The 17,734-nt window shown below is 50.9% G+C and overlaps 1 protein-coding gene across 14 annotated transcripts in view; it reads left to right on the forward strand.

Annotated features, from left to right (window-relative positions):
• The window catches only part of B3GNTL1 (UDP-GlcNAc:betaGal beta-1,3-N-acetylglucosaminyltransferase like 1), a 110,690-nt gene that overhangs the window by 22,187 nt on the left and 70,769 nt on the right, over window positions 1-17,734 (forward strand). For 13 of the 14 annotated variants that reach the window (XR_006608283.1, XM_045085608.1, XM_045085600.1 and 10 more), the window contains one exon: window positions 16,717-16,782. Coding sequence is in view for 13 of the 14 variants with exons in the window: in XM_045085608.1 (XP_044941543.1) it covers window positions 16,717-16,782 (66 nt within the window). In the remaining variant the exon portion in view is untranslated. Of the gene's footprint in view, window positions 1-11,848; window positions 11,976-16,716; window positions 16,783-17,734 lie in introns of all 14 variants that reach the window. The other variant, XM_045085609.1, reaches the window with a different exon arrangement.

Below are 17,734 nucleotides of genomic sequence, written 5' to 3' on the forward strand. Positions count from 1 at the left end.
TTCAAGGAGCTCCAGCAAGAAGCAGAGGACACACCCTCGATGAGGGAGAGGCTGGGCAGCTTCTTGCTCTCTGGACGTCCACACGTGGGCACTGGTCTGCGCGCGTGGGCTGCTCCGTTTGTTCTTGGAAGGGAAGAGAGTCCTTCTTCTCAGCACCCCCGAGCGGCTTCCCTGGAGCAGAGAACAGCCGAGCAGAGGGCTGCGTGCGCCCCAGAAGTCCCCACACGTGGCTGCTCGCCGCTTCCTGGGAGCCGCACTCGGCTGTTTTTGTTGGCTCTGGGCGTTTGTTCTTGGCAGGCTGCAGCTCCTGCCGGGGCCTCGGACCTTCGTTTCTTTACAGAGACGGATGGCCCAGACAGCAGTGCGCTTTTGAAGTGTTTTCTGTTTGTGCAGAGTGTTTCCATTTTACAGCCTAGGAAAGGGGGTGAGCTGGGTGTCTGTCCAGCTGCCCCCTCCGAGGGCTGGTCGCGGAGCCCACTGGCCAGGGAGAGAGCTTGCTGCAGACGTGGATTTGGGCCACGGTGGATGGACAGACTCTAGACCCTGCAGGCAGGCTTGGCTTACCAGCTTCAGAGCGGCTCCTTTGCTCCTCCCGAGAAGGGGAAGGTGGCTCACCTCCCGTCCCTCCGCCCGCGGTGGTGACCTCTGCTCGTCTCCCTGCCCTCTGTGTCACTCTGTGTCCCTTTGTGCCGCAGGCCCCTGCTGTTTCCTGGGCTCACGCTGGGCCCTGGTAGACAGGAGGGGCCGCTGTGCCCAGCTGGCAGGGGCTCACATGCTGACCTGCCCTGGGAGCAGGAGGCCAGGAGATGGAAGGCACGGGCTCTGCTCTGGGCTGTGTGAGCCCTGGGCAGCCCCTCGTCCTGCCCCCGCAGCCCAGACCCCCGTGCCCCTCCTCCTTCCTGCCGAATCTCTTGCTGATCCCAGGAATTCTCTTCTCTCCCAGCCACAGGGATTTCCTCCCGGAGGAGCAGGCAGCCGGGGGAGGGGCGTTGGCTGTCTAGTGTGGATTTTGTTGGAGGAGGGATGGCACAGCCTGAGTGTGTGTGTATTTAGTGAGTCCGCGGGTTTGATCCCTGGGCACGTGTGTGCTTCGGCTAGGATCATGGCTACAGAAGAGTTGTGTGTGCATGGGGATGGGGGCCGGAGACAGGCCGGCAAACCGAGCGTCCGGGGTGCTGCTGTATCCCGAGCAGCCGTGCTGAACCCAGAGCCCGGCAGGACTTTAAGAAAGCAGCGTGGAGTGAACTCAGAGTGAGTTCAAAAGGGAAAGGGAACTTTCTCCCTAAATACTAGGTGTGCTTTACGGGAGACAGAGTTAAAAATCAGCCACGTAATTAAAGACCGCCATTGACCGTGCACAAACGCACATGCCCACGGGAGGGGAGGCCCCTGCAGTCCGGGCTGGCGTGGCCTGGCACCCCTCGGCGCGCACCCTGCTCCTTGGAGGACACCAACGCGAGTTCTCCAGAGGAGGCGCCGTCGGTCGTCTGCTCTTCCCCTTCCGCAGGGCTTCCTCCCGCCCCGGAGCTCCATGCACGCAGAACCCGGGGGTGTGCTCTCGTGGTCGGCCTTTTTTGCTCAGCACGCTGGTTTGGAGATGGACCCGTGCTGCCGCCGACATCCACGTGTCGGTCTTCAGGGGCCGCCGGGCCGGCTCCGTCAGCACCGCGGGGGTCCGGCGGCCGTGAGTACAGACTCACTGTGGGCGTGCGGCCGCTCTGGGGAGTCTCCAGGGACGGAGCTGATGGGGGATAGAGATGCTCGTTTGCCTTCGTAAGAGGCTTGAGAACGATTTTCCAAAGGGGTAAACAGTTTCAGTCCGAGTCCCTGCCAGCACCTGGAGTTGTCTGTCCTTGAGCCTCAGGGCGCACCTGTGGGACCGTCTCCCGTGGTTTTGGATAACATTTCCCGGTGACCAAAGACATCACATCTTCACTCCTGTCACTTCTCTGGGAGACACAGGGTCCTTCTCCTGGTCTGTGACTTGCCTTTGTTGTCATTTCTCAGAGGCGTCTTAATGAGCAGAAGTTACGGGCTATGATTAAGTCTAGCTTCTCAGGTTTTCCTGTCAAGATTTGTGCTTTGGGGTCCTAAGAACTGAGGAAATCTCTGCCCCAGGACTTTGTTCCTGTTTCTCCCTAGAGGTTTTCTGGTTTTGTCTTTTACACGGAGGTGTGTGAGCTGCTCGGGCTCATCTGAGTGTGGTGTGGAGGAGGCCTGGGGGGGGAACAGTCTCCCGCCACGGACCCGGCTCCGGCACCTGAGCCCACGCAGCATCTCTGCTGAAGGTCGGGGGCCGACGGTGCAGACCCCCATCTCTGTCCTCGAGCCACTTTCACGCGGCCTCTGTTGCGGTGGCTGCATAAGGAGCAACGAACTGGAAGGACCCGGTGTGGTCGGGGCCTCTGGCTGTGTTCTGTCTTCGCACAATGGCTTTGGTTTTCTTAGGTCTTTTGAGTCAAATTTCTGCATTTAGACTGAGCTGTCACGTCTGCTTGGGTTTTTACTGGAATTGCTTGAGTCTCTAGACCCATGGGGGGGTCTTACCAACACTGGATGTTCTGACCCATAAACACAGTACATCTCTTCATCTCCTTAGGCTTCTTGGATTTCCGTCAGAAATGTTGTATATTTTCAGTGTACAGGTGCTGCATAAATTTAACAAAATCCATCACTAAGTATTTTACGGGTTTTGGTGCTGTCAAAAACTGGTGTTAAAAGTTAATCCCCAGGAGCACCTGGGTGGCTCAATGGGTTAAGCCTCTGCCTTCAGCTCAGGTCGTGATCTCAGGGTCCTGGGATCGAGTCCCGCATCGGGCTCTCTGCTCAGCGGGGAGCCTGCTTCCCCCTTTCTCTCTCTCTGCCTGCCTCTCTGCTTCCTTGTGATTTGTCTGTCAAATAAATAAATAAAATCTTTAAAAAAAAAAAGTTAATCCCCTGTTTTATTGCTGTAAATCTGCTAAATTACCTTATCAGTTATAGTAGGTTTTTGTGTTAAGAATTCACGGTGAAGTGAGGAGTGACTTTGACGTGGTTCTGACCGAGCGCTCGTATGCCCTGGTCTCGGCTCGCCGTGTGGGCCGGGCTCCCGGCAGAGTCACCCAGAAGTGGTTCTGCCAAGCCCTCGTCGCGCTCAGAGCCGCGTCTGTGGCATCGCCCACTCTGTGAGGAAGACACCGGAGAAGGGCACCGGCCCTCACGGAGCAGGCACGTGGGCAGCCGCCCCAGAGCTCCTGTCGCTCCTTCCCGGCTCCACAGTCCAATGTCGTCTTGTCTTGTTCGCTGGCCTGACAGCCCCAACTGGGGTTGAGTTCTGTGACCCTGCGCGTCCGGCTCGGCTCCCGCGGCGACTTGCCTGCCTCCCCACCCTCTGAAAGCCACCAGCGGGCGAACGGGGCTCGCCATCGGAAGTCACGTCCGTTTCGTCTTTCCCTTCACGGTCAGCGCCTTGTGCCTTCTTGAGGCATTTTCTCCTACTTTGAGGCCCTGACGTTATTCTGTCAGTTCCAGATGCTTTGTCTCTTTTTTACCTTTTATATTTTAATCCAAACTCCACTTGGAATTGTCTTTGTTCATTTTTATTTAAGTTTAACATGACACAGAGCAGGGTGCGGGTCAGAAGTGTGCTGTCCGTGGAGATGTGCAAAGCTGTGCTGTCCTGTGTCGCTCTCCGTAGGCCCAGCCCGGGAGCCCCGCCAGCGTCCCGCGTGCCCGCTTCTCCTCCCCAGAAGCCCCTTCACAGCATGACTGGGATGCAGACCCCAAAGTTCGTTTCATCTTGCTTTGACCTTTGTGTGATTCCTCACATATTCCTTTGTGTCTGGCTTATCGTGCCCGACATCAGGTTTTGGAGATTAGTGCTGGGTTAGCCGCATTTCCCTTTTATTGCTGAGTGACGGTCTAGTGCGTGGAGACGCCCAGCTCCTGCCTTCTGCTGGTCAGACGTTTGGGTTTTCGAGCCGTGCTGCCAGGAAGCGCGTGTGCGTTTCTGTCGGGGCGCGTGCGGCCACGGGGCTGCGTGTCACACGCGTGAGGAGGGGCTGGTGTGGCTGTGGTGCCGTGCTCCCGTGTGGCAGGCACTCGTCGGGCACAGGAAGGCGTGCTGGCTGGCCTCTCTCCCGGCCCTTCCTGTGTCTGGTCTCCTGCACTTGAGTCCTCTGGTCATCACAGGGAGGGGCCTGGGTGTGGTTTTAAGTTCATTTCCCTGACGTCTGATGAGGTTGTGGGTGGGTATTTGGGTATTTTCTTCGTGTAGTGCCTGCTCATGTCTCTTGCCCATTTTTTATGATGTTCCCTCTTTGTCTTCAATAAGGGTTAATCAGATGTGTTGGGTATAAGTCCTTCGCGGAACGTACGGATTATGGAGCTCCTCCCACTCTGTGGCTTTAGTTTTTGTTCTTATTTTTTAGATTTGTTTGCTTATTATTTCTTATTTATTTATCTAATAATCTCAGCATCCAGTGTGGGGCTCAAGATCAAGACGCGCGCATTCTTTTTCGTTCTTCAGTAGAGTCTTGGTGAATGGAAGCGTCTGACTTGCTGTTTGGCCGTTCCCTAATTGCTGGGGCTTCTCTCCCCAGTTGTGAAAGCTTTCGTGCACCTCATTCTCTTGAGGACGTTTTTCCGTATCGTTCTCTGGAAGCTTCATGGTTGCTTTTCACATTCAGATCTGTACTCAGTCTAGAATTACTTCTGTCTGCCTGTGAGTAGAGGTCCTGAATGACTCCTTCTCAGAGGGGTTTCCCGTGGGTGTAGCATTGACTGAAAGAAAGGCCCCCGCGCGTAGCTTTCAAGATGCCTTTAGTCCAGGGTTGAGGTGTGTAGGCCCGTTTCTGGCCTCTGTGTCCTGTCCGTCTGGGCTGGTGGTCTGTCCTTCATCGGCCACACTGCAGCTTTACAGAAAACAGTGTCGTTTGACTCTGTAAGTCCTCTTGTTCATCTACTTCAATGTTTTTGGCTATTCTTTAAAAAAATTTCTTCGCACGGGGACACCTGGGTGGCTCAGTCAGCTAAGCATCCAACTCGGTGATCTCCACTCCGGTCTCTTTTATTAAAATCTGGTTCACTGACATACAGTTCAGTATTGGTTTCAGGAGTCGAATTCGGTGGTTCATCACTTATGTAGGTCTTTTTTATTAAAATCTGGTTCACGGACAGGAGTCGAATTCAGTGGTTCCTCACTTACGTAGGGCGCTCACGCTCGTCCTGTCAGAAGCCCCCTTAATCCTGGTCCCTTCTATCCCATCCCCCGCTCAGCTCCCTCCATCAACCCTCAGTTGACTCTTTATGGTTAAGAGTTTCTCATGATTTGTTTCCCTCTCTCTCTCTTTTTCCCTCTCTTGATGTTCATTCACCTGTTTTTTCCTTAAATTCCACATGTGAGTGAGACCATATGCTACTTGTCTTTCTCTGGCGTATTTTACTCAGCATAATACTCTCTAGCACATGCACGTTGTTGCAAATGGATTTGATTCTTCCCGATGGTGAGTCCTGTTCCTTGGTGTATATACTGCAGCCTCTTCATCCATCCGTCGGCAGACATCCATTTCCATAGTTCAGCGCCTGCAGACATTGCTGCTATGAACACTGGGGCACAGGTGCTCCTTCCAGGGTGTGTTTCTGTGTCCTCTGGGTTAGTACCCAGTAGTGCAGTGGCGGGATTGCAGGGTAGCTCTATTTTCAGCTTTCTGGGGACCCTCCACACTATTCTGCAGTGTCCACACCAGCTTGCATCCCCACCAGCCATGTAGGAGGCCCCCCTTCTCCACAGCAGGTTTCTGTTCATTGACTTTATATCCTGCATGTATCAGTTCTGGCAAGTTTCTGGTGGAGTCTTCCAGGTTTTCTACATGGGGTATCACGTCATCTGCAGACACTGGAGCTTGGCTTCTTCCTTCCTACCTGGATGCCTTTTCCTTTGTGCTGTCTGATTGCTGAGGCTAAGACTTCCCGTCCTGTGTCATAGGGTGAGAGTGGACATCCCTGTATGTTCCTGACCTTAGGGAAAAAGCTCTCAGTTTTTCCCCACTGAGAATGATCTTCGCTGTGGTCTTTTGTCTATAGCTATTATGATGTTGAGCTCTGTTCCCTCTATCCCTACATTGTCGAGGGTTTTGATCAAGAAAGGATGCTGTACTTTGTCAAATGCCTTTTCTGCGTCTATTGAGAGGATCCTACGGTTTTTGTCCTGTCCTTTATTACTGTATTGTATCGCATTGATTGATTTGTGGATGTCGTCACACCCCTGCAGCCCAGGAATAAATCCCACTTGGTTGTGGTGAATACTTTTTTTTTTTTTATCATGAAAAAACTGTATTTAGATTTAGCCAGCTGGACTGTTTAGATGATCCCAATTTTGTTGGCAACATCCAAAGCATCATAGTCAGGGGCCAGCCGAACGTATGCCTTCCTCTCTCCATCAGGCCTGATTAAGGTGTTGACCTTGGCTACATCAATGTCATAGAGCTTCTTCACAGCCTGTTTGATCTGGTGCTTGTCGGCCTTGACATTCACCATGAACACGAGTGTGTTGTTGTCTTCTCTTTTCTTCATGGCGGACTCAGTAGTCAGGGGGAACTCGATGATGGCATAGTGGTCAAGCTTGTTTCTCCTGGGGGCGCTCTTTTGAGGGTATTTGGGTTGCCTTCAGAGACGCAGAGTCTTGGGTCGTCGGAACGTAGGTGATGTGCGGATCTTCTTTTTTTTTTGTGACTGTGGACGCCTTTCAGCACCGCTTTCTTGGCTTTCAAAGCCTTTGCTTTGGCTTCGGCTTTGGGAGGGGCAGGGGCTTCCCTCTTAGCTTTCTGCGCCATCTTCGTAAAAGGGCGGTTGTGGTGAATACTTTTAATGTACTGTTGAATTTGACTTGCTAGTGTTTTATTGAGAATTTCTTCATCCATGTTCATCAGGGATGTTGGTCTGTAAGTCTCCTTTTTGGCGGAGTCTTTGTCTGGTTTTAGTATCAGGGGAATGCTGGCCTCATAGAGTTTGGGAGTTTTCTTTCCATTTCTATTTTTTAGAACAGTTTGAGAAAAATAGATAGTAATTCTTCTTTAAATGTCTGGTAGAATTCCCCTGGGAAGCCGTCTGGCCCTGGGAGGTTCTTGACGACTGCTTCACCTTCCCTGCTGGTTATGGGTCTGTTTAAATTCTCTTTTTCTTCCTGTTTCAGTTTAGGTAGTTTATAGGTTTCTAGGAATGCATCCATTTCTTCCAGATTGCCTATTTTGTTGGCATATATTTGCTCATAATCTCTTATAATTGCATTTCTGCCATGTTCGTCATCTCTTCTCTTTCATTTGTGATTTTATTTATTTGGATCCTTTTTCTTTTTCATGAGTCTGGCCAGTGGTTTATCAATCTTGTTAACTCTTTCAAAGAACCAGCTCCAAGTTTTGTTGATCTGTTCTACAGTTTTGTTTTTTTTTAATTTCAATATCATTTATTTGTGCTCTAACCTTTATTTCCTTTCTTCTGCTGGATTTAGGCTTTATTTGCTGTTCCTTTTCCTGTTCCTTTAGGTGTAAAGTTAGGTTGTGTATTTGAGACTTCTCTTGCTTCTTGAGAATGGTATGTATTGCTGTATGCTTTCCTCTTAAGACCTGCTGCATCCCAAAGGTTTTGAACTGCCATGCTTCCATTTTCATTTATTTCCAGGTACTTTTTAATTTCTTCTTTAATTTCCTTGTTGACCCATTTGTTCTTTGTAGCGTGTTCTTTAACTTCCATGTATTTGTGGGCTTCCCTAATTTTTTCCTGTGGTTGACTTCGAGTTTTATAGCATTGTGGTCTGAAAATATGCACGATCTGATCTCAGTCTTTTTGTACTTGTGGAGGCTGATTTGTGACCCAGTGTGTGATCTATCCTGGAGAATGTTCCATGAGCACTTGAAAAGAATGTGTATTCTGCTGCTTTAGAATAAAATGTTCTGAACATGGCTGTTAAGTCCATCTGGTCCAGTGTGTCAGACAAAGCCGTTGTTTCCTTGCCGATCTGCTTCAGTGATCTGTCCACTGGTGGGAGTCGGGTGTTAAAGTCCCCTACTTTGTATTGTAGGGGACTTTCTTGTGTTGTATTGTAATTTTTATTGTATTGTATTCTATTTTGTATTGTATTGTATTGTTTTATATTGTATCATATCATATTGTATCGTTTTGTGTTGTGTTGAATTGTATAGTATCGCATCATATTGTTTTGTGTTGTATCGTATTGTAATTTATATTGTATTTTGTATTGTATCGTATTATATCATATCGTACTGAGTCGTATTGTATTGTTTTGTTCGTTGTGTTGTATTGTATCATACCGTATCATATCATATCATATCATATCATATTGTTTTGTATTGTATTTTGTTGTTTCATGTCGTGTCATTTTGTATACCTATATTGTATTGTCATCCATGAGTTTCTTTATGCTTGTTATTAATTGATTCATCTATCTGCTGCTCCCAGGTTGGGGGCATAAATATTTACAATTGCTACATCTTCTTGATGGATAGATTCCTTCTTTATAATACAGCATCCTCCTTCATCTCTTATCACCATCTTTGGTTTAAAATCTAGTTTGTCTGACCATAGGAGACTCTTAATCTCACAAAAAAATGGAGGGTTGGGGGGGGCAGGAGGGAGATGGTGGTTGGGTTATGGACATTGGGGAGGGCATGTGCTATGGTGAGTGCTGTGAAGTGTGTAAAGGTGGCAATTCACAGACATGTACCCCTAGGGCTAATAATACATTATATGTTAATAAAAAAATTAAAAATGTAAATAAAAAAAACTCAGTCCACCAGCCTGCAAACATAGTATATCTCTCCATTTGTATAGGTCTTTTAAAATTTCTCTCAGCAGTGTTATGTACTTTTCATTAATAGATTTGGAATATTCTTTGTTAAATCTATGCCTAAATGTTTCTGATTTTTTTACATTATTATAAATGGTATTTAAAAAAATAAAATAAGGGGCGCCTGGGTGGCTCAGTGGGTTAAAAAGCCTCTGTCTTCGGCTCAAGTCATGATCCCAGGGTCCTGGGATCGAGCCCCACATCGGGCTCTCTGCTCAGCGGGGAGCCTGCTTCCTCTTCTCTCTCTGCCTGCCTCTCTGCCTGCTTGTGATTTCTGTCAAATACATAAATAAAATCTTTTTTTTAAATAAAATAAAATAAAATAAAATCTACTTTGTCTGATATAAGGATGACTACCCCAGCTTTCTTTTAGTGCCCATTAGCATGACAGGTGGTTCTCCAGCCCTCACTTTCAATCTGAAGGTGTCTTTAGGACTAAATGAGTCTCTTGTGGGCAATGTATAGATGGGGCTTGTTTTTTTTTTCAACTCAGGTCTTGGTCTCAGGGTCCCGGGATTGAGTCCCCCACTGGGTTCCCTGTTCAGCAGCAGGGAGCCTGCTTTTCCCTCTGCCTGCTACTACCCCTGCTTGGGCTCACTTTCTCAAATTAATAAATAAAATCTTTTTAAAAAATCAACTGTTTTTATATAAATGTCCGTTATTTGTTAATTTCCACAGACTCTCCAGTAAGGATCTTGAGGGAATTAGATGCTGAGGCTGTGGGTCAGCTGTGGGCGGGCTGGCTGCTTTACGGTGCTCAGTTTTCCTAACAGGGAACCTGTGTCCACTCGTCTCTATCTCAGCAGCCGTGCACGGTTTTCCTACTAGAGGGCTCGCAGTCCTTCAGTAAATTAATTCCTTGGTATCCCTTGGTATTTGGTTTCGAAAAAACATTTGTTATCAGCTTTACTAAGATAGAATTCATGTAAAATCCACCTGCTCGAAGTGTACGATTCAGGGGTTTTGGGTGCATTCGCAGTGTCATGCAGTCCTTACCACTGTCCAGTTCGGGGACATTGCCGTCACAACATAACCCGTACCCCCACCAGGTAGCTCTCACTCCTGATCCCCCAGCTCTCAGCCAGGCCCCCTTTCTGCCTCTGCGGGCTTGCCCGTTCTGGACATTTTCTGGAAGTGGTGCTGATGTGGTTGGGTCTCTGTGACCAGCTTTCTTTGTCTTTCCCTAGTGTTGCAGCCGTGTCAGAGCTCTGTTTCTTCCCGGCACGGCGTCATGGGACCCTGGATGCAGGGACCACGTCTTGTTTATCCAGATGCTGCTTGATGAGCGTTTGAGTTGTATCTGCTTTTAGCTGCTCAGCAGACGTGGACACAAGCATTCCTGTACTAGTTCCCATGTGTACAGATGTGTCCAGTTCTCGTGGACATAGACCCAGAACTGGTGCTGCTGGGCTGTAAACTCCACATTCAGCATTTTGAGGAATTGCCAGACTGTTTCCACAGGAGCTTACCGCTTTACATTCTCACCAATGATGTGGGAGAATAATCTGATTTTTTTGGTATTATTGTAAGTAGCATCATAGAAAAATTCTGTAGGTTTAAAGACATTAATTTAACTTTATTAATCTTGTATTCAGGAACCCTGCTGAACTTACTTTTAATTCCAATATTTCCTCTGTTGATTATTTTGGGATGTTTATGTCTACAATCCCTTTTTCTCTTTCTAAGCCTTGTGATTTTTATTTCTTTTTCTTGACTTGAGTTCCCAGTCGGTTGTTAACCAGACATTGCGAGAATCTCAGAGAAGGTGCTGAGCCCTTTCACTATGAAGTGCACTGTTTGCCGTAGGTATCTGTCACTTCTGCCCTTAATGACGTTGGGGAAGTTCTCTTGCAGAGCTGAAGGAAGAGTGGATGGCCCAGAGAGAGGAAAGGCTCTTGTCACCACGCCTGCTGGGCGGGTCCCCCACAGCCGCTGGGGTCCTCTGCTCAGGGCCTGTCCCATGGGTGAAGAGACCCCCAGCACCCGCACAGATGGGGCCTCTGCCCCCGTTTTCTCGCAGTCGGGGGCACTCTGTTCACTATCGTGTTAATCTTCACAAGAACTTAAATTTTGATGAAGCCCCACTTTTCTCGGAGGATTCTTCACTTCTCTCAGGGTCACCGAGATTTTCCTAAGAGTTCCCAGTTTTGGCTCTGACACTGAGGTCCGTGGTCTACGTCGGATTCATTCTGTGTGTGGTGGGGTCTGTGCGCGTTCTTGCCGTCTGGCCCCCAGGTCCCGGCCTCTGCCTTGTAGGTCCTCATCTGCTGGGTCTGAGCCTGCATCTCCCACCCAAGTGCTAGCTTCCCCGAAAGCATAAGGTCTCCACAGTATTTCTTCTTTTGCCAACACTGCCACTCTGGGTCTTTATATCTCCATGGGAATTTCAGGGGCAGCTTGCCAGTTTCTGTAAAAATGCAAGTTTGAGATTTGGATTTGAGTTGTAGTGCATCCGTAGGTCAATTTGGGGAGAATTGTTTCGTGATGTTGAGTCTTCTGACCCATGAATGTGGGACGTGTCTCTGTTCACTTAGATCATTCCCTTCTTTCAGCGTGTTTCCTAATTTCCACCGTACAAGTCTAGCACTTTTTCTGTATATTGTATCATATTGTATTGCATCGTTTTGTGTTGTGTTGTATCGTATCGTATCGTATTGTTTCGTGTTGTGTTAATTCCTAATTCAATATATTTTTTTCCCTTTTTATAGATCTCTTCAGATTTTGTATTTTTTCTTCAGTCTATTTCAGAAACCCACGTCTTTTTAGCAATTGTCCGTTTCATCAGAACTGCATGATTCGTGGGCGTGCGGTTGGTTTGGGCTCTCCTGCCGCTCTCACACCTGCTCAGAGACTGGCCCTGCTGCCTCTGTTTCATTCCAGAATCTGCTTGCTTGTGTCTCATTCTCCCCGTCCAGCTCAGGGGTAACGGATGACAGCTTATGGGCCAAACCCGCTGGCAGCCTGTTTTTTATGGTCTCTAAGCTAACAATGGTCTTTTTTTTTAAGTGCTACAAAACCAAAATGAACAAAAAGAGAAGAATATTGGTAGAAACCACATATGACCACAAAGACTGAAATACCTAGTATCTGGCCGTTTACAGAGCAAGTTTGCTGGTCTCCCGTGCAGCTCAAGGTTGGTTACGTGTCTTGTTTTCAAAGAGCCAGTCGTCGTCTGAACTGATTTCCTCTAGTGTTCTTTCCTCTCGCACTGCTCAGATCTTTATTGTTGCTTCGGTTTACTTCTCGTGTAGTTTGCTCTTTTTCGTTGGTGTTTTCTAAGAACCCGGTGTTCGCTGGCACAGGGGTGGCGGCAGCTGTGCTGCCGTGTCCCCCGTTCACTTCCGCTCGGCCGGAAGTGTCGTGGTGTCCTCTTCTGCGCTCGGCTCTCCTGCGCACGCCAGTGGTGGGTCCCCCGGACTCTCCTGCATTTGATTTCTGCCTCCGCTTCTGTGTGGCCAGGGCTCACGCCTTCTCTGGCCTCGGCGCTTTAACGCCGCAGCCCCCGCGTGTGGCGAACGTCGCGGGCGGGCTGAGCGCTGCTGTGCGCAGCGCGTGGCCAGGCTCCCGCGCTCGCTCGGGTCTGCGTCTCTCTTCGGCTGCGAGCATTTCTCTTCCCTCCTCCTGGGTCGCGGGCTTGCAGGGGTGCTCGCGCGTCTGCTCTCTGCTGGCCTAATGCCCGCCCGCGGCCTCCCTCTGCGTCTCCTGCGCTGCTGTTCGCGGGGCGCCTTCCGTGCTCCCACGCTCCGTCGCTCTGTCTTTGGGCCTGAAGTCTGTCTCTCGCAAACAGCGGGTGGGCGATCTGGTGCTGTTTCTGTGTCTGTTCTGTGAACTGCAGTCGGACAGCGCGTCCATGTGGAAGGACTGAGTTCATCCACGTCCGTCGTCTTCAGTCGGCGGTGCGCCCGCCGTTCCCTGCTCATTTCCCATCTCGCCCGTTCATTCGCTCGTTCATTCCTCTGTTCTGCCCCTGCCGCCTCCCACCCTTTTTACTGAATAGGTCATTTCTATGGTCCTACTGACAATTATTCATTTTTAACTCTTCTGAACTATTTCCTTAATGGTTGCTTTCTGGGGGCTCTTCCTGTGTTGTTCTGTGTGTTTTCTCAGGTGCCTGCTTGTCCCTGCGCACCGGCCTCGGTCTCCGAACACCTCCCTGTGCAGTTGGAGGTCTTGGACGAGGGTCCGCTTCTTCCAAGCTTCTCCCTGGTTTTCCCAGGCACCTGGGAGAGCCACCATCCTGGGACCGCCAAGGTGGTGCCCCCAGACCCCTCTCACCCGAGGGAGGTCGGGGCTGCCGCCTAAGGAGAAATCCCCCCACCCGGTCATGAGCAGCCTGGGCTCCACCTTCCCTCCTCTCAGAGCCAGGGCCAGGGAGGCCTTCGGGGCAAAAGGGGCTTGTGTTTTCTGAGTTTAGGCCTTCTAGTGGATCTAGGCCCAGTGCCTGCCAGTGCTTCTCCTTAACTCTGTGTTACTCCTGCAGACTCCTAAAATACACAGCTCTTAGCCGAACAGAGAGGAGTGTCATTAGTGCGTCACGTCTGCAGGTGGAATGTGGAATTTGCAGACCATATGAGCAGGAAAGCCCTCTGGGACTCAGAGTTTGAGCAGAAACACGCAGGAAGCTACTGGAGGCAAGTCACTTGACCCCGGGCTTTGCGAGCAGGCTTTCGACCTGTTGGTGGGTCCACTGTCTTCCTCGCCTTCTTCAGGGTCTCCCTGTGGAGTGTGGGTCCTGAGTGTGGAGGTCTGACCACGTAACTTCTGTCCATCTTCCAGCCCACGTGTCTGAAAGCCAGACATAAGGACACTTCACAACAAAATAGAACAAAATAGAGGGAGAGGGAGAGCGTTGTGTGGACTCGGGCAACGTTCGTGTAGGCGGCCCGTCCCGCACCTCACGCATCCCCGGCTTCCGTCCGCCTCCAGCTTCTGTCTGATGCTGGCCGTGAGCGCACAGCCACCATCTCACTCAGAAGCTACTTAACTTGAAGCTCCAAGATTCTTTCTACTGCAGAATTCTTTGACTAGATGAGCTTTTTTCCACCCATTATTTTTGTGGTCAGAGAGGAAACAGCATTTCATTCGGAATTCATGTTATTTTTTATAAAACATCAAAACCCTTTGCCCTAGTCTGCCAAGAACATTGTTTCTGAAGTGGTAACACTGTGGACTTCCCGCCGGTCTGGGGACTCTGGAGGCTCTCAGGCAAACAAGTGTGCAGGCTTCTGAGCCCTCCCTCCTGTGCCCCGTGGGGTCAGGACTATACGCCCACCCTGTGGGCTCCTCCGCTTTGCCCTGGGCAGCTGACCTTTGCTGAGACCAGCTCCTGGCATTTGGCACCAGCTGCGAGCCCTGTGGACCCGGCAGAGCCGCCCGCATGGACGGGTGCTGGTGTGAACGATGATGGTGCGGATCACGTCTGGGCTTGTCAGTAAAATACCACGTGGTTTTCAGTGTGATAAAGACGCCTTCCCGTCTTTTCAGCCAGTTTTTCTCAAGATGGTCTCGGAGAACGAGGAGCTTCTCTGTGATCCACGGGACCCCTGTGCACTGAGTTTGTGTGTGTACCTTCATGCTGTTTGTTTTTTAGCTTCCGTGTTTGCTTATTGCGTTCCTCCGTGAATTTCTCAGTCGATGAGCATGTCAGCCACCCCCGGGGCGCTCTGTGGGCCTCAGAGCTTGACATGAGACGCCCGGGAGCGACTCTAGTCCAGGAGGTGGTGGAAACTTACACTGGAATGTTCCTGAGAGCTGGGCATTTCTCGGCAGTTTAGCTGTTAGCACAGATCAGTTTCTCAGTTAATCCCATGTTCAAATTTTAGCTCTGGCATGTAATTGCTGTAAGATCTTGGGGAAATACATAGCCTTTCCAAGTCTTGTTTCCTTTGGCTACAAAACAGATAATTATAGCTCCTCTGTCTCCAACTGTAGATCATGATAAATATCCCAAAAAAAAAAAAGAAAAGAATATATGGGTGTGTTTTATGAGTGGCGGAGTAAGTAGAAACACTGCCCAGTCTGGAGCGCACATTCATTTGTCCTGCGAGTGTTCTGAGGGCCAGAGACAGGCCTGCGCCAGCCCATGCTCTTGGGAGGGCACGCCAGCCCATGCTCTTGGGAGGGCACGCAAGGTGGCCCTTCCCTGGGCTGTGGGGTCTGGGCATGGCTGCTGAGGTGTGGGGACGGGAGGTCAGAGGACTGGGGCGTCGCTTTCGGGGTGCTTCCCTGTGTGGTGGTGCCCCAGGCCACGTCCTGCAGCCCTGCATGGGGTCCAGGGCCGGTCATGCCGCCCGGCAGAGACCCGCTCTAACTCTAACCCTTCTTTTTGAAATACCCATATGCTTGTGTGCTGGCTTCCCACGGGTAACCCAACACTCCTAAACCCAAAGACTGGTTTAGGAGACGGTCAGAAATTTGTCAGATTCTGTGTGAGGCCATCGGACACAGGAGCCGTTTGTCAAGAATCTGACCCGCAGGCCTTCCCTGTAAGGGGAATTGCCCCTTTGTCCCTGCGCTGCTGTCTTGCTGTTCCCATTGTGGAAGTGGACCAGGCTGACCTGGGGTGTGACCTCTTGTGCCCCGCACAGCTTCACCTGCCCGGGTGTCCTGCTGCCACGCCTCACTTCTCCTGTTTCCCTCTCAAGGTTCCCAGGCTGGTGCACCACACGCACGGCTGGAAGTGTGTCCCCAGCTGCAGCCAGGGAGGGGCTCAGGCGTTGGAAAGGCCCAGGGTTGACTTAAGGTTTCCTTTTCTGCTTCTGTTCTGAGGTCTTTCACCGCGGGTTCCTCTGGTTCTGTTCTCACACCTGCACTCCTCTCCTGCCTGCTGAGCTTGGGCTCTGCTGGGGCTGGTGTGGGGCCTGCCCTCCGGGTCCCTTCTGCCTCTCCCGCGTCCTTCACCTCCCCTCCCCTCCCCCATCCTTCTCCTTTCCTGTCTCAGCCACAGGCCCCTCAGCTCCGTTTGTCACAGGCGATTTGATGAGCACGATGTGCCTGAGGTCCTTTTGCAGGAACATGAGTACACATACAGGCCTTTTAGTTTATTGCTCAGTTTAAAGAGAGTTTCTCCCCAATGACAATATTTTTAGTTCTTGTATTGGGTGCATTTGTACCTTAACCAGAACACTGAAATGTTCTTTTATCGTGAAATAGAATGTACCGGTAGAAGAATGCACAAAACATTTGTGTACTTTGAGGGTTGAAGGAAGCAAACATGTACATGAGCAGCTCCTGGTCAGGAAGGAGCCGCGTGGCCGTACCCCAGAGGTGCGCTTGCCCCTCCGTCCCTGTGCAGAGCGGCCATTATTCCAACTTCAGGATTATTCTTGCTTTTCTCTATAGTTCGCATAATGTGTGCATTTCTCAGACAATACGGATCATTGTTAAGTAAGTGTGTGATAGGACGTGTCTTATCCTGATTCTCTGGCTCAGCACATGTCTGCGAGAGGCGTCTGTGTGGGTGTCTCTGTGCCGCGGTCTCAGTGGTGACGGCCACTGCCGGCTTCTGCACTCTGGCGTCCCCGACAGCGGCCGGTCCTGTGTGTGAATGCCGCTGCGTGGAGCGCGTCCGTAGGTCCTCTGACGCTCGCGCGCTGGACTCCTTTCCCCGGTGGGTGACGTGGCTGCATCCTGGGGCTTCCTGTCCTCACGCTGCTGGACGCCCAGGCCCTCTGGGTGCGGGGCCGATGGCAAAGCGCATGCCCTTGCGGGGATGGCCCGCATCCCCCCACCAACTCACGGGGGGCCGGGCCTGGACATAGAGTCTGTGCCACCTCTTCCATCTCTTGCCCATTTCACTGTTGCGTGTTCTGTCGTTTTCTTTCTTGTCTGTGGGAGTTGCTTTACGTGACTTGAAACTGTGCTTTTCACTTCAGGACGACGTGATGATGCCTCAGAGGGTGAGGCTCCAGCTGGAGGCTGCTGCCCAGCACCCGACAAGCGTGAGTCCGCGTCCATCCCTGGGCTGTCCCCAGAACGTCCCCAGACTGTCTCTAGAACATCCCCAGAACGTGCCCTGGACTCTCCCTGGGCCATCCCCCCAACTGTCCCTAGACTGTCCCCGGACTGTTCCCAGACCATCCCCAGACCATCCCCAGACCATCCCTCTGGACCCCGCGGGCCATCCCCAAACTGTCTGCAGATCATCCCCAGGCCGTCCCCCAGATTGTCCCCAGGCTGTCCCCAGGTTGTCCCTGGACCATTCCCAGACTGTCCCCAGCACATCCCGGACTGTCCCCAGACTGTCCCCAGACCGTCCCCGGACCGTCCGCAGATCATATCCATTCCATCCCCCAGGCTGTCCCCAGGACGTCCCCAGGACGTCCCCAGGCTGCTGTACAGACTGAGAGTTTCCAGACTTCAGGGATCACACACAGTCCAGGATCCCGAGCATTCTGCTAACTACTGGCTGCACATGCTCTCGGAAAGACAGGCAGGCAGCTGCTGTCCAGGAGGACTGGGCACGGCCACAAAGGCGCCATGAGGGGGGTCCCTGGTTGGGGAGACTTGCATGATTTTTCAAGATGTTACTCTTGGAGAAACTGTGTAAAAGATACACGGGATCTCTGTGTTATTTGCACTACGAAAAACAAAGTTTCGTTAAAAGAACCAAACACAAAATTATGCAAGCAAAAACATTTTTTTTTTAAAGATTTTATTTATTTATTTGACAGGGATCACAAGTAGGTAGAGAGAGAGGAGGAAGCAGGCTCCCCACTGAGCAGAGAGCCCAACACAGGGCTCGATCCCAGGACCCTGAGATCATGACCTGAGCCGAAGGTAGAGGCTTTAACCCACTGAGCCACCCAGGCGCCCCAAGCAAAAACTTTTCTTATGTCTTCATTAGCATTCTTGCATTAATATAAATTAATCACCGCACAGATGTGCTATAGA

Source organism: Mustela putorius, unplaced genomic scaffold, assembly GCF_011764305.1.
Source record: "Mustela putorius furo isolate JIRA1106 unplaced genomic scaffold, ASM1176430v1.1 tig00000873_pilon_pilon_pilon, whole genome shotgun sequence".
Lineage (NCBI taxonomy): Eukaryota > Metazoa > Chordata > Mammalia > Carnivora > Mustelidae > Mustela > Mustela putorius.